General features: G+C 43.6%; 2 protein-coding genes and 1 long non-coding RNA gene across 3 annotated transcripts; 1 reads left to right on the top strand and 2 right to left on the bottom strand.

Annotated features, from left to right (window-relative positions):
• Positions 1 to 507: 507 nt before the first annotated feature.
• On the bottom strand, positions 508 to 1,477 carry LOC116112973. Its single transcript, XR_004125339.1, has 3 exons — positions 1,292 to 1,477; positions 666 to 1,116; positions 508 to 531 (listed from the first exon to the last, which is right to left on the bottom strand). It is a non-coding gene; the product is annotated as an uncharacterized LOC116112973 (long non-coding RNA).
• An 806-nt stretch (positions 1,478 to 2,283) lies between these two features.
• Positions 2,284 to 5,088, bottom strand: LOC116112942 (putative disease resistance protein RGA4). The gene is made up of 3 exons (XM_031399068.1): positions 4,777 to 5,088; positions 3,474 to 3,723; positions 2,284 to 2,891 (listed from the first exon to the last, which is right to left on the bottom strand). The coding sequence occupies exons 1-3, from the start codon at positions 5,086 to 5,088 to the stop codon at positions 2,284 to 2,286; spliced, it is 1,170 nt and encodes a 389-aa protein (XP_031254928.1).
• Positions 5,089 to 9,364: 4,276 nt separating this feature from the next.
• On the top strand, positions 9,365 to 15,023 carry LOC116112941. The gene is made up of 4 exons (XM_031399067.1): positions 9,365 to 9,727; positions 9,933 to 10,157; positions 14,086 to 14,569; positions 14,629 to 15,023. The coding sequence occupies exons 1-4, from the start codon at positions 9,365 to 9,367 to the stop codon at positions 15,021 to 15,023; spliced, it is 1,467 nt and encodes a 488-aa protein (XP_031254927.1).
• Positions 15,024 to 15,709: the final 686 nt, after the last annotated feature.

Here is a 15,709-nt window from a genome sequence, read left to right as displayed (position 1 = left end):
ATTAGGGATTTACCCTAGCAAATATTACACAATGAAAACATTAAAATATTACATTCAAATACTTAAACAAAAGTCCACCACACATGTTCAAATTAAGCCATAACCATTTAATGACCAAGTGGGCAACTTTCCCCTAATTTAAGGACCCTTGTCCTTAACAACAATTTTTAGGGTTTTGCCTCCAAAATTTGAATCAAATGACACCCAAAACTTGGGCTTGGGCCAATGGAACTTGCTCCCACTTCTTGTACACGTTTTAGGTCATAAAATTGGGCTTGAGCCGTGCCTTGGAACCTTAAGACCTCTTGGACAATTTTGTGAACTTCCTTGAGTGCTTGGGATGCTTGGGCCGAATGTTGATCTTCATGTTGCCCTTGAGTCTTCAATGAAATCCCTAGCAATTGTGATTGGCATGATGGGTTAGGATTCTCATCAGTTATGAAACATCGAACCTGAGAAAGATTGATTGAAACAGAGCAGTTTTTTCATGCCTAGAGATATATTCTTCTTGTGACCAAAAGGCATATTTTACTGGTTAAAGCACACAATTATTGAAAAATTTAATCATATGGCCTTAAACTGCAATACATCATTATTTCTGTGGATAAGAGACCTAAAATATATATGCTTTATATAATCAAAGTTGGAAGTTAAAGTAGGCAGACCTTGGTCAAAACAGGCAGAGAAGATGTTGAGCTATAAGTTGGCTGAAGTCCTTTAGGGAAGAGAACAACAACCAATTTCTGATTCTAATAGAGATGTTCTTCACTTTAATAGAAAGCCTGCAATGTTTCCAAATCACATTACAGAAATACCTCTAATGATGGTAAAACAATGAAAGATGGAGATGCAAAACAAAATTACCTATGGCCTGCAATGTTGCAGCTTGAAAAGAAAAGAAATAAAAGCTGGCTTTTGAGTAATAATTTGTTACAAAATTATAGATACAAGAATATATAAGATTCCCTATGGCCGGATTACCTAGTCCAATTATCATCCAACAACATAACATGGCAAGCCAATGGAACCTTATCAGTTTTAAAATTGAAGAGGTGCCCGATATTGAAAATTTCTTTCACAGGATGTCTCCAGTGCAGGATTTCCTGGCTGCTGCAGCTTGAAAAGAAAACAAAACAAAACTTTAGCATGAGATAACTTTAAGAGAACGAGACAAAATGATCAAAAGTCTCTTACAAATAGGATGTAAGACCAGGTTATGAAGTTATAACTGCCATATTAAGTGCAGAGGATGTTAAAACTGATTTTTGAGTAATATTTATATCGTACTCACCTAATAAGATTATATAAGATTCCCTGTGGTCACATTAGGTAGTCTATTTCTCATCCAACAGCATTAGACAACGATTGCAAGGAAAAAACCATGGCGAGTTGATGGAGCCTTCAGTTTTCAAATGCACTGGTGTTTGATATCCAACATTTTTATCAGATCAAGATGTCTTTGGTACATGATCTTTTGGTTGCTGCAGCTTGAAAAGAAAAGAAAACTAAACTTTAGCATGAGATAACTTATAATGAACAACACGAAGTCACATTAGCAAAAATGAAGTAAAAAGAATAAAATTCTGTTGAAAATAAGATGTAAGACCAGATTATGAAGTTAAAAATTCCATAGTAAGTGCAGAGGAAGTTAAAACTGAATTCTGAGTAACAATTTGACTTTTTGTTGCAAAATATTTGTATCTTAATTACCCACGTAGTAATGTACTCAGTGATTTAATTATTTATTCAATAAGTTTAAATGTTGCCGATTCACAACCATTAACAGTAAAGAACCTCATCCAATGTTTATTCATCATAAAAATGAAGCTAACCGGTAAGGAAATAAGAAATTACCTGTAGATTGATCACAGTTGTAAATAGGCCAAATCAAAGTTGAAGTTACGACTTGACAGACGTTGGTCAAAACGGAGGAAATGATGATGAGCTATCAATTCACTAAGTTCTTTCGGGAACATAACAACCACTAATTTTTTATTCTAGTAGACATTTTCTTGTTATGTTCTGCACTTTAACAGAGACCCTCAATTGGCTCAAATCCTATTATTTTGAGTAGACAAAATGAATTTGTTACGTTTACAAAAAATGGTGATTGATAATTAGGGTATTATATAATAAAAGATGTGAGTTATTCCCAAAAACAAAAAAGATAAAAGATAAAGAATGTAATAAAACAAATAATTAGAAGGGAAAAGAGAGGAAATTGCCTGTGGAACTTAATCAGTATCTTATGAAGATGATAATAAGCTATTGGCTCTATGTTCTTCAGAGAACAGGGTATTCATCTATTAATATCTTCATTGTTGTTTTCTGATAAATGTGGTTTGGTAGAGACTTCAATTTGAGGCAGGATTGAAGTTTCAAGGTTTGAAGAGATGGCATGACTGTAATATCTTCATCTCCTCTCTTTGTACTCTCGAAATTCCACTCTTCCCATTCTTTCATTTCCCGGAAGGAAAGTAATTTCAGTTTGGGAAACACAATGATTGATGTAGATGATGGCATGACATCACTCTCTATTCCCAAAAACTCATTACCCACTCTTTTCACACAATTCATTCGCCATATATTAAGAATTTCAAGAGATGATAACTTACCCAAATGAGGCAAATACTCACAGTTTATACAATCTACAAGAACTAGCATTCTCAAATTGGCCAACGATATCATCCAATTAGGGAAAATAGTGTTGCCACTATAATTTTGTAGCCATAATATCTCTAAATTTGGATGTGATTGTAACTCCTCAAGAAGTTCTTGATTTTGCTCCACATTCATCCTCCCGTTAAAGTTTACCCCCAAATCACGCAAGTTATTCTTATTGTTTAATTCAATTCCCTTAACCTCATCAACATCTCTCAAATTTCCCAACCCTATTATAGCAAATTCTCGAAGGTGATTAAAGGCTTTTAGACATTTAATAGAACATGCTTCACTACCATAACTACCCTCACTTATAACAAATATTTGTAATGTTCGTAGACTAGCTAATCTCTCCAAACTTTTTGGCATGTAACTTATTTGAGTCCCCTCGTTTAACAAATGCCTCAAATTGATTAAGTTTCCTATCCCTTGTGGTAGTTTCTTGATTCCAAAACAACATCTTATGTCTAAGGTTTGTAGATTATATAACCCACACAATGTCTCGGGCAATTCTTGTATGTTTTGATTCGAATGCAAATCAAGGTACCTCAAGTATATTAGTTTTTTTATTTCTATAGGAATTTCTTCAATTGAGCAATAATTCAAAGATAATGACATCAGAAATGTAAACTGGTTAACTACTTTGTACAAAACTATCTTAAGGTTAGAACCATAATAAAAAACAACCACAAGGCTACGTAGAAAAGTATTTCTAGTACACATAGAGCTAGGAAAAGATCCCCTTTCTTGAATCTTTATCATTGAATGTTTAACTTTATTATAAGAAGATTCTAATTCAATTTCTCTTTTACCATCAACCTCTATTGTATAACATTCATTTTTGGTAAGAAATTGAGCAAAATCATGCACTATATCATGCATCTTGCAAAAATGGATATCAATATCATCTTCATCTTTTTGAAAATCTTGAAAGAAAGAACGCATTGACAAAGTTTCAAAATACTCTTCACCAACTAACTCCATATCCTTATTTGATTTTGACTTTAGATAACCTTGAGCCATCCATAACTTGATCAATTGTTCTCTCTTTATCTTATAATCCTTTGGAAAAATAGCACAATATGAGAAACATTTTTTCAAAGTAGGGGGTAAATCATAATAACTTAATAGAAGAGGTCGAAAAAGCTCTTCTTCTACCTCTTCTATGGGTAAATCATAATAACTTAATAGAAGAGGTCGAAAAAGCTCTTCTTCTACCTTTTCTATTTCCCAAATTTCACTCTCTAAGATATTTTTGTACTCGACAAATTTTTTTTTAGAACACAAAAGACTCGCTAAAGTCTTTATCGCTAGTGGCAAACCTTTACACTTTTGAACAATTTTCCTACCAATTTCTACCAGCTCATTAGATTCTTCATTGCTTTTTCTGAAAATGCAACTTAACTAAACAATAACCAACATTTTTCCTCAGATAATGTCCCCAATGGGATCATTTTGGTGGTTCCTATGACATTTGTAGCATTCTCCTTACGTGTGATCACCAAAATTCTACTTTCTGGAGAACCATACTTAAGAGAGCGCTTCAATTGATCCCAATTTTTGGGATTTTCAGTCCATATGTCATCTAGAACAAGAAGAAACCTCCTTCCGTTGATATGTTGGCGTATGTTTTGCACAACAGTTTCTAACTCGTTCATGTTTGGTGCACTATTTGTAAGAGATTCAAGAATTGCTTTGGCAATCCTAAGCTCATCAAAAGGCTCAGAAACACACACCCATATTTTTTTTTTCAAAATGGTAATTCACTTTATCATCGTTAAAAACTAATTGAGCAAGAGTAGTCTTACCAATTTCTCCCATCCCTACTATAGAGATAATGCGAAAGCCTTGTGCATGACAACTCTGAGTAAGCAAAAAATCTATTATTGTATTCTTATCATCATCTCTTCCATAAATCTCTGTGAAATCAACAACAGAAGTTGTCATTGGTCGTTCTACTTCTTTTCTATTCTCGGTGAAGGATCTAAAGCAGAATCTCTCTCTCTCCACAGCAATAATATCAAGTTTTCTATTGAGATCTTTTATATTGACAACAATTTCATAATGCATAACCAGTGGCTTACCACTGAGATAATGGAGACTGAGAGAACATACCTTTTTTAGAGGCTTAGAAGCATGTTTAGCTCTTTTAATTTGTAACTTCAGAAACTTCGTCTTCCACTCGTCCAACACATCATCTATGTCATATGACACGTCTTTGAGCTTGTCTAACCAATCTCTCACAACAATCTCCTTCACTTGGCGATTCTCAGCATCAGCCAACACAGCTTGAATTGCCCGGAGATTGCTTTGAAGCTTCTTATCTTTTTTCTCGGCACCCACAATCAGGCTAATCCCTTCTGTCACCTGTTGACGAATGAATGAAGCCAGTTGTTCCAAGGCTATGGAAACAAGAGCTTCAGCCATATTGAATGATGGTAAGTGATTAAACAAGGATTGATCAGAATCGTAATATTTGGTTTGCTTATGTTGCGATAATGCTGCAACTTCCATTAAACTTTTTTATACGAGGTGGGGACCCATGAGTGGAAAAATATCTTTTAAGCGTTGGCATTTTCCAAAATAATTGAGGTGATGATGGTGAGATCACAGCCATTTGTTCTTTACAATAAATATTGATCATTATTTAGTTTTCATATTAGAAGAAACTAATTAATATTATGAAGGAATATGATTTCTTGTATGTAAACTTTATTATATTTATTGTTGCTAGAATTTAAATTACCTCAATTCCATATCTATTCTTCAAAATCATAAAAAAATATATATTATTTGGGATGAAAATTTTCGTAATTTCTTGTAACTTATGGGCAATTTCGTGAATTTTGTGGGAACGAAATTGGTTGGTCGCTCTCAGTGATGTGAAGCCAGATTACAAGTTACACTAATGACAATCGATGGATTACTTTGTAAATGTGGTGGGACTCATAAGTAGAAAAATATGTGCGTTAGACTTTTCAAAAATAATTGAACGGTGATGATGCACTGATGGAGGACAAATGCTGAGATCAACGGCCACTGTGTACTTACAATTTCGCATTCAAGTGGCTGAAACCGTGTTTACATAAGTTGATTGAACCATTAGAAAATGGTGAATTTAACTCCAAATTGCACCAAACTTTCGGAAAAATCTAATACCTTGCATGATGCCACGTCTCCAATCTCCATGATGTGACCATTAAATCTTGAGCAAGTGAACCACGGTAATCTTGGTGTTCTTGTGTGTGATCTGATTGTGTTTGTGAGTTGTTTGCTTTTGGATTCAAATATAGTATAAAGGTATCAACTAATCGAGAAAAAACACCAAATGGGATAGCGTTTTATGTTTAGACAAGTATCGAGTAGGATTGGCTCCTAAATATAGAGTTTTGAATAATTTAATTGTCTTTCTTAAATCTAGAATTTTGAATTTAGCTTAATATTACATGATTATGTTGTATAGTGTGGTCGACCGAATCAATATTATACAAAATTAATTAATAATCTATTGAAGTCGAGCAAAGCGTTATATATATATATGGCAAAAAGGATACTCTGATTTCATATCGGCCATGAAAGAAATCCATTTAATTTGTGTTGGTACTGGCAAAGAGGTGCATGGTAGGTTAGAAATATCATGAACCACAAACAAATAATAGAAAAAAAAAGTGTGTAATATCATTATTTAGTTTTAATTGAATGACAACAAATTTTGTAGGCCCAGGTTTTGAGGCTGTGTCTGTAAATTTCCAAGATTGCTAATTGAATTATTACAAATATGTTGACTTCAACTATTTCTTTCTTCAACTTTCTTTTGAATTGCTTACCCAATACTGGTTTGGAATTTAGTTATTATAATGATTAACTTAAGGTTTAAAAGGAAATGACATAAAGTAAGAACAAATAAAAATAAACGAGGCACAACGATTTACGTGGTTCACCCATTTGGGCTACATCCACGGTCATAGTATGACAGAGAATTTTCACTATAAATCAAAACAGTACAATGATACAATCTATCTAACAAAGTTAATAGAAAATCAGTTTCTAACAAAGTTAAACATATAATAATGTTGAAAAACTGTTGACTGAGATAAGTAGCAGAAGTTGGAGAGATTATTGCTCCAACTGAGAGATGAAATGAAACAAAAAATAGTGATGGTAACATCAACAGATGAAGATGCTGATTGAGACTGAGTTGCATTTGCAAAATCTGGAAAGTAATTAATAAATTGTGGGGTTAAACATTACAATACTTCCACAAAGAACCAGAATCATGATGTAGCTGAATAATCCATTATACAGTACTACAAAAATTCTCGAGTCTGAACATGACTTTAGATCTAAATATAAGAAAACCTTGCAATGCTATGTATGTTATTCTGTTAAGACAAATAAGCTAACGGTTAGGAATCTTTACCATGAAACAATTTCTGGTTCTAGAAGGGATGACCATTGTTGATGCTCGTTTTCTGCACCAACTAACTGTCACATGGATGACACTGTTTTATGAGTTTTATGAAAATAAATGAAAAGAGGCTTTTAAAGTGGTTCGGATGCTAAGGTAGCAAATCCTACGTCCACTGATTTTGTATTGATGTTAATGTGGGTCAGGTCGCTAAGGGGACTGACGTACATCAGAGTTATTGAAAGAAATTTGCTTTTTCTTTCTTACAAGAGAGAGAGAGAGTTGTTTTTTTTTTTTGTTTGGGTAACGAATGAATCAACCCCCTTAATGGTGAGGTTTTCTACATTTTATAACGAATTGAAGCGTGTAATCATCATTAAATCTACGGGTTGGTGTGATTGTCAGGATATCATATATCTTCACGTCCCGTTTTCCCTTTTTCCAAGCTGACATTGCATGACCTGCTGCAGAGAGACGGACGCGTGTGAGCTCCATGCTTATTCGCAGGTCTGACGTGCGTACATTGTCCTGACGGGGTCAGCTCTTCGTTTTCCCGTGTATAACAGAAGCCCCCTAGTTTTTAAGGTTCGAGGAACGAGCCTTGGAAACTAAGTCACACGGGAGACTTTGGTCGCTCCGACCTGGATGGGACGAGCTCGCCTCAAGACTCACAGCGAACACGGTCTTGCGCGATCTCTCGCGAGCCCTTGCCTAAACGACCTGACAATCTTTAGCTCAGCGACCAGGACTTGACGGACGCTCCTTTTGGTATCTTTGCGGTTCAATGAATCTATCCCTGCGCTGTCTGGCTCTCTGCATGCGTTACAGCGCTTGTCAGACACATTAAATGCGTGGTATGATGACCCGACGCCGTTTTGACAGTTTTGACCGTTTAACGCGTTTGAAACCGACAGCCCTTATTACTGCATTTAATGCATCGTGGGTTTGAAATGGCGCCCCTTTTCACGGCATTTAACGCGACGTGGGGGCGCATTTAATGCGGAGGGAGAGGGAACTGCCGTTTCGACTCCGAGGGGTGGTAATCGTCGTTTCGCTATCCATATAAAAACTTGGTATTTTTCAGATGAGGTCACCGAAATTTCTTTTGCTTTGAGTGACAAACTTTGGCAAACCAAGAATCATTCTCTCCCGGTCGACGTTTTTCAGGCAACCGGAACGAGTCTCGGCCCTAACTCCATATACCACAGAGTAAGGATATCTCTCTTCTTTCCTCTTCTTCTTTTTCCTTTTTTTTTTTTTTTTTTTGGTTTGGTTGAACCACGGCGTCGGGTCTTCCGGTGTTTCACCGGAGTCGCGACGCCGTTATTGGATTCGAGCCGTGGATGGCGGCTTGAATCACCACTAGGTTTTAAGCATTTGTCCCTTGCTGCCATACGGGACAAACACGAAAGGCCCAAATGACCGTGTCTGTCGATGTTGCAGACTGGAATGGAACCGTCAACATCCAGGACCGAGGGAGGAGCCAGCTCGTCCTTGCGGGGAGCTCCCGAGGACGTAGCTCTCGACGTCTATTTGGTCCTTACCTCCGAGGAATATGCTAGAATAAAGCGGCAGTTCGATATCCGTAAGGAGGTGTTCCTCGACCACAATAGTCCGTCACGGCGCCCACCCGACGGCCTTGCCGCGATCTCTGAGGAGATCTTTAAGGGTGGAGGGAGGATTCCCTTCCATCCTTTCATCAGGTCGATCTTGGATCATTTCGGGATCGCACCAATGCAGCTGACGCCAAACGCGTATGTCATCGCCGTCGCGATGTACATTGCATGCTGCGAGTACGGCTTAGGGGAGCCGTCGGCGGTGGAGCTCGGTGTTGCCTACTACCTGAAGAAGAGTAGGGACAAGGATTCTTACTATTTGTCTCGGCGACCTACCATTGCTGCGGGGATACACAGCTATCCCAGCAATGCGGGGGCCTACGAGAAAAAGTTTTTCTTTTTTGTTTATAACGGTCACCGCCATTTCCAGGATCCGAGTAGGTTTTCTTTTGCTGGATTTGTTATCTGCTTGCACGATCGTTAGCTAACGACCTGTTTTCTTGTGCAGTTAACAGAACGACCAGCCAAGAATTACTCGCCGACCCGAACAGGCTCGTATCTTTCGGGGTACTAAACGAGGAACAGCGGGACGCGAGGAAGCTTGTGACGACCGCGAACCTGCGAAAGTACGGTTTTTTCACCGACAAGGCATCGCTAGAACCCTTGGACGGTAAGTTATGCTGGTAGCTTTCTGGTCATGATATAAATTCCCTTACTGACAAGTTCAAGTGCAGAGACCATGCCCCCAAAGGAGTCCGGGCAATCCCGCCGAGCGCCGTTTGTTTTCCCTCGATCAAGGAGGGAGAGGGAGAGGGAGAGGGAGGCCGAAGCTGCTCGCGCCATTCCCGCACAACCGCTGCGAACTTCTGCGCCTTCGCAGCCTCGTCCTGCACAAGAAGCGACCAGAACGGAACGGGTCGCTCCGGCACCTGCAGCTTGCCCCAGGCGGAAGGCTCCGGCCCAAAGGTCGAAGAAGAGGAAACAGGTCCAGGTCGAAGAATCTGAGACCGAATCCGAGGAGGAGCCCCTCAGGACGAGCCAAGAGTCCCGGAGGTCGGGCAAAGAGCCTACCGCAACTGGCGACAAAGCAAAGGACGCGGCTGTTCTGGACTCGTTGGGGAGTCTGCCCGAGCACTTGTAGCCAATCGTCTATGGCCTGCTCGAGTGCGACCTCTTGGAGTCGTACAGCGAGCTTGCAGACACGGGCGACGACCTCCTGGCCACGTCATTCCAGCATCTGATCAAGGTAAGCCAGCCGTACTTAAGATTTTATTTTGTTCTATTGCTAACTCACGTCTTGCTCGCAGGGGTTGCTTGCGATGAGGATGTCCATGGAGAAGACGCGGCTGGGGGCCGCAAAGGGAACGAGCGACCTGGAGGCAGAGGTCGCGAAACTGAAGCAGGACTTGCAGTCCGTTGAGGCGGAGAGAACCCAAGCGTTCGATGCAGCGAATAGGTATCTGAACCAAAAGGGCGCTACTCAGCGAACAGTGGACTTCCAGAAGGCGGAGCTTGATCGCCGCACAGAGGAAGTCAGAGAACTTCAAAGGACAACCGCCAGGCTCTCTAAGGAGGTCGGAGAGAAGGACCAGGAGCTTCGGGCGACCTTCGAGCGGGCCCAGCGAGCTGATGAGGATAGGCAGGCTTCCGAGCAAGAAAGGCTTGCCCTTGAGGCCGCGCTCCAGGAGAGCCAGGCAAAGGTCGCTTCTCTGACTGATGAAATGCAGAATCAGTCTGAGGAAATGGAGGAGAAGGCCGCGGACTGGGCCATCGGGTCCATCTATACCCTTCGGGCTAGGAACCCGACTTTGGACGCGTCCGATCTACCGGAGAGTTGGTAGGCGACCTTGCAAGTCATGGCCGAGGAGGACGACCAGGCTGCTGCGGCCGCTCAAGGGCCCGACCAGGCAGGCGGCTCCGGCTCGAAGGATATTCTCGACCAGCCTTAGGCGAATTGAATCGCCCTTAATTGTAATCGGGTTTTCGGACCTTGTCTGTTTTTAAATGAATGAAATTCGATTTATAGTTCGCTTTTTATATCATGCGTGCGGTTTACAATTTGCGATTGTTTACTGATTCTTACATGCGAACAGAACACATACGAACTGTTTCAAGTGAATAAAGTAACACTTAAAAAGAAATTAACAAAATAAGAACTGAGCCCAGGATTATTGATAGTATGGCCGGAGGTGCTCGGCATTCCAAGCTCGGGGTACTTTGGAGCCATTCAATCTCTTGAGATGATAGGTCCCTGGTCTGATTACTTTGTCGACCCGGTATGGACCTTCCCAGTTAGGTCCTAGTACCCCCGCACTTGGCTCTCTGGTTCCGAGGAGAACTTCCTTTAACACAAGGTCTCCGACCTGGAAGTCTCTTCGCTTGACCTTCGAGTCGAAGAATCTTTTTGCTCGCTGTTGGTAGGCCGCTATTCTTAGCAAGGCCTTGTTGCGGTGTTCTTCGACCAAGTCCAAACTTGCTCTCATTAGCGCTTCGTTTCTGTCCTCATCGTACAGGTCCCTCCGAAGAGACCCAGTTCCGACCTCTACAGGGATCATTGCCTCACAGCCGTAGGCTAGCGAGAACGGAGTTTCCGAGGTGGAGGTCCTTGGAGTTGTCCTGTATGCCCACAAGACTTCGGGGAGGTCGTCAGCCCAATTTCCTTTGGCTGCCCCGAGCTTGGCTTTCAGGGTGTGCTTGATGGTCTTGTTGACTGCTTCAACTTGGCCATTCGCCTGCGGTCTGGCGACTGAGGCAAATTTTTTATGGATGCCCAGCTCGTCGCAGAACTGTTTGAACTCCTCATTATCGAACTGTTTTCCATTGTCTGAGATAAGGGTGTGAGGAATTCCGTAGCGGCACACTATATTCTTGAAAACGAAGTCCTTTAGCTTCCTGGTCGTGATCGCGGCTAACGGCTCGGCTTCGACCCATTTAGTGAAGTAGTCTACCGCGACCACGGCATACTTGACTCCTCCCTTTCCAACCGGCATGGGGCCGATGAGGTCGATCCCCCACATGGAAAACGGCCATGGGCTAGTCATAGTGATCAGCTCGTGAGATGGGGCTCGCGGGATGTTCGCGAACCGCTGACACTTATCGCATCTCTTGACAAAGTTGTGCGCATCCTCCTGGATTCGAGGCCAATAATATCCCTGGCACACAATCTTGTTTGCAAGAGACCAAGCCGCTGTGTGGTTACCGCAGATCCCCTCATGAATTTCCCTCATGATATAATCTGCTTCCTCGCTGGTTACACATCGGAGGAGCGGGGCACTGAATCCTCTCCTGTACAGCTGGTCCCCGATGAGCGTGAAACGAGCAGACCTTGCTCGCAGAACCCTCGCCTCGACTTTATCGCTGGGTAAGGTCCCGTCCTTGAGGTACTGTACAATGGGATTTATCCAGGAATCCGTCTGAACCTCGTTCACGGCCTGTTCGGCCGGGCTGATAGTCGGAGCTTTGACAAAACGAACAGGAATGTTATCAGGAGCCTCTGAATCTAGTGACGAGGCAATCTTTGCCAAGGCGTCCGCTATTGAGTTGCTCTCCCTGGGGATCTGAGCGATCTCAAAGTGCTTAAACGACCCCAAAGAGACCTTAGCTTCTTTCAGGTAGCGGATCATGTTCTCTTCCTTAGCTTGGTATTCCCCTAGGATCTGGTTGACGACCAGCATGGAGTCGCTATAAATACTGATCGCGGTTGCACCCATTTCTTTGGCGAGTCGCAACCCAGCGAGCAGAGCCTCGTATTCGGACTCGTTGTTGGTCGCTTTAAACCCGAATCGGAGAATACCATGGATTCAGATCCCCTCGGGACTCACTAGGAGAAGACCCGCACCAGCCCTTTTTCTGTTCGATGACCCGTCGACGTAGAGGTTCCACGTCGACAGGTTTCGGATAGTTTCTTGCCCGACCTCGCTAGACTGTTATTCGCTCGGGAGATAGGAGAATTCCGAGATAAAATCTGCGACGGCCTGCCCTTTGATAGTCGACCTAGGCGTGTATCTTAAGTCGAACTGGCTCAATTCCATGGCCCATTTGAGCAGCTTACCCGAGGCCTCTGGTTTCTGGAGGACCTGCCTGAGAGGGTAGCTCGTTATTACATTGATTGTGTGGGCATGGAAGTAAGGTCGCAACTTTCTGGACGCGACCAGCAGGGCAAAAGCTAGTCGTTCCATTTCCGGGTACCGCATTTCGGCATCCGATAGGCGCTTACTTGCATAATATACCGGCCACTGAACTTTTTCCTCTTCTCGTATTAAAGCTGCACTGACCGCGAACTGAGACACGGACAGGTAGACGAGCAGGATTTCTTGTGGTAGTGGCTTAGAGAGGAGCGGTGGCTTCCCGAGATGCTCTTTTATACTTTGGAACGCCTGCTCGCATTCGGAAGTCCACTCGAACTTCTTATTGGCTTTCAGTACATTGAAGAATGGTAAACAGCGGTCTGTTAGCCTCGATATGAAGCGACTAAGTGCCGCTATTCGCCCGTTCAGACTCATGACCTGTTTTTTACTGTTCGGACTTTTCATATCGAGTAGGGCTTGGATCTTTTCGGGGTTCACCTCTATGCCTCGCTGATTTACCATATACCCTAGGAACTTTCCTGATGATACTCCGAACGAGCATTTAAGAGGGTTCAGCTTCATTCTGTAGAGTTGGAGTATGTCAAACATCTCAGCGAGATGCGAAATATGGTCCGTGGCGGCCTGGGATTTGACCAGCATGTCGTCCACGTAGACCTCCATTGTCCTTCCGATCTGGTCGGAGAACATTCGGTTGACCAACCTCTGGTAGGTCGCACCTGCGTTCTTGAGGCCGAAGGGCATGACTTTGTAGCAATATAGCCCCCGGTCCGTGACAAAGGTCGTATGCTCCTCGTCTGGCTTGTACATCGGGATTTGGTTGTATCCCGAATATGCATCCATGAAGCTTAACAGCTCGTGCCCCGAAGTGGCGTCAACGAGCTGGTCGATTCTTGGGAGGGGGAAGCTGTCTTTTGGGCAAGCCTTATTCAGGTCGCTGAAGTCTACGCAGGTCCGCCACTTGCGACAAGGATTACTTATTGTCTCGGCGAACTACCATTGCTGGGGATACAACAGCTATCCCAGCAATGCGGGGGCCTACGAGAAAAAGTTTTTCTTTTTGTTATAACGGTCACCGCCATTTCAGGATCCAGTGGTTTTCTTTTGCTGGTTTGTTATCTGCTTGCACGATCGTTAGCTAACGACCTGTTTTCTTTGCAGTTAAAGAACGACCAGCCAAGAATTACTCGCCGACGAACAGGCTCGTATCTTTCGGGTACTAAACGAGGAACAGCGGGACGCGAGGAAGCTTGTGACGACCGCGAACCTGCGAAGTACGGTTTTTTCACGACAAGGCATCGCTAGAACCCTTGGACGGAAGTTAGCTGGTAGCTTTCTGGTCTGATATAAATTCCCTTACTGCAAGTTAATGCAGAGACCATGCCCCCAAAGGAGTCCGGGCAATCCCGCCGAGCGCCGTTTGTTTTCCTCGATCAAGGAGGGAGGGAGAGGGAGAAGGGAGGCCGAAGCTGCTCGCGCCATTCGCACAACCGCTGCGAACTTCTGCGCCTTCGCAGCCTGTCCTGCACAAGAAGCGACCAGAACGAACGGTCGCTCCGACCTGCAGCTTGCCCCAGGCGGAAGGCTCCGGCCCAAAGGTCGAAGAAGAGGAAACAGGTCCAGGTCGAAGAATCTGAGACCGAATCCGAGGAGGAGCCCCTCAGGACGAGACAGAGTCCCGGAGGTCGGCAAGAGCTACCGCAACTGGCGACAAGCAAGGACGGCTGTTCTGGACTCGTTGGGAGTCTGCCCGAGCACTTGTAGCAATCGTATATGGCTGCTCGGTGCGACCTCTTGGAGTGTACAGCGAGTTGCAGACACGGCGACGACCTCTGGCCACGCTTCAGCATCTGATCAAGGTAAGCCAGCCGTACTTAAATTTTATTTGTTCTATTGCTAACTCACGTCTTGCTCGCAGGGGTTGCTTGCGATGAGGATGTCCATGGAGAAGAGCGGCTGGGGGCCGCAAAGGGAACGAGCGACCGGAGGCGAGGTCGCGAAACTGAAGCAGGACTTGAGTCCGTTGAGGCGGAGAGAACCCAAGCGTTCGATGCAGCGAATAGGTATCTGAACCAAAGGGCGCTACTCAGCGAACAGTGGACTTCCAGAAGGCGGAGCTTGATGCCGCACAGAGGAAGTCAGAGAACTTCAAAGGACACCGCAGCTTCTAAGGAGGTCGGAGAGAAGGACCAGGAGCTTCGGCGACCTTCGACGGGCCAGCGAGCTGATGAGGATAGGCAGGCTTCGAGCAAGAAAGGCTTGCCCTTGAGGCCGCGCTCCAGGAGAGCCAGGCAAGGTCGCTTCTCTGACTGATGAAATGCAGAATCAGTGGAGGAAATGGAGGAGAAGGCCGCGGACTGGGCATGGGTATCTATACCCTTCGGGTAGGAACCCGACTTTGGACGCGTCCGATCTACCGGAGGTTGGTAGGCGACCTTGCAAGTCATGGCCGAGAGGACGACCAGGCTGCGCGGCCGCTCAGGGCCCAGACAGGCGGCTCGGCTCGAGGATATTCTGACCAGCCTTAGGCGAATTGAACGCCTTATTGTAATCGGGTTTTCGGACCTGTCTGTTTTAAATGAAGAAATTCATTTATAGTTCGTTTTTATCATGCGTGCGTTTACAATTTGCGATGTTTACTGATTCTTACATGCGAACAGAACACATACGAACTGTTTCAAGTGAATAAAGTAACACTTAAAAAGAAATTAACAAAATAAGAATGAGCCAGGATTATGATAGTACGGCCGGAGTGCTCGGCATTTCAAGCTCGGGGTACTTTGGAGCCATTCAATTCTTGAGATGTAGGTCCTGGTCTGATTACTTTGTCGACCCGGTATGGACCTTCCCAGTTAGGTCTAGTACCCCCGCACTTGGCTCTCTGGTTCCGAGGAGAACTTCCTTACACAAGGTCTCCGACCGGAGTCTCTTCGCTTGACCTTGAGTCGAAGAATCTTTTTGCTCGCTGTTGGTAGGCCGCTATTCTTAGCAGGCCTTGT

This window comes from Pistacia vera, unplaced genomic scaffold, assembly GCF_008641045.1.
Source record: "Pistacia vera cultivar Batoury unplaced genomic scaffold, PisVer_v2 Contig671, whole genome shotgun sequence".
In the NCBI taxonomy this organism is placed as follows: Eukaryota; Viridiplantae; Streptophyta; class Magnoliopsida; order Sapindales; family Anacardiaceae; genus Pistacia; species Pistacia vera.
The sequence above is the reverse complement of the archived record's forward strand: the minus strand, read 5'-3'. Positions and strand labels throughout refer to the sequence as shown.

Coding starts and splice junctions, on each gene's coding strand:
- LOC116112941 (XM_031399067.1), top strand. CDS start 9,365: ATGCCCCCAAAGGAGTCCGGGCAATCCCGCCGAGCGCCGTTTGTTTTC. Junction 10,158..14,085: donor TTGATCGCCGCACAGAGGAA/GTCAGAGAACTT, acceptor AAGTTAATGCAG/AGACCATGCCCCCAAAGGAG. Junction 14,570..14,628: donor CGCTTCAGCATCTGATCAAG/GTAAGCCAGCCG, acceptor TCTTGCTCGCAG/GGGTTGCTTGCGATGAGGAT.
- LOC116112942 (XM_031399068.1), bottom strand. CDS start 5,088: ATGGCTGAAGCTCTTGTTTCCATAGCCTTGGAACAACTGGCTTCATTC. Junction 3,724..4,776: donor CTTCTAAGCCTCTAAAAAAG/GTATGTTCTCTC, acceptor ATTTTTCCAAAG/GATTATAAGATAAAGAGAGA. Junction 2,892..3,473: donor TTATACAATAGAGGTTGATG/GTAAAAGAGAAA, acceptor TTGCTATAATAG/GGTTGGGAAATTTGAGAGAT.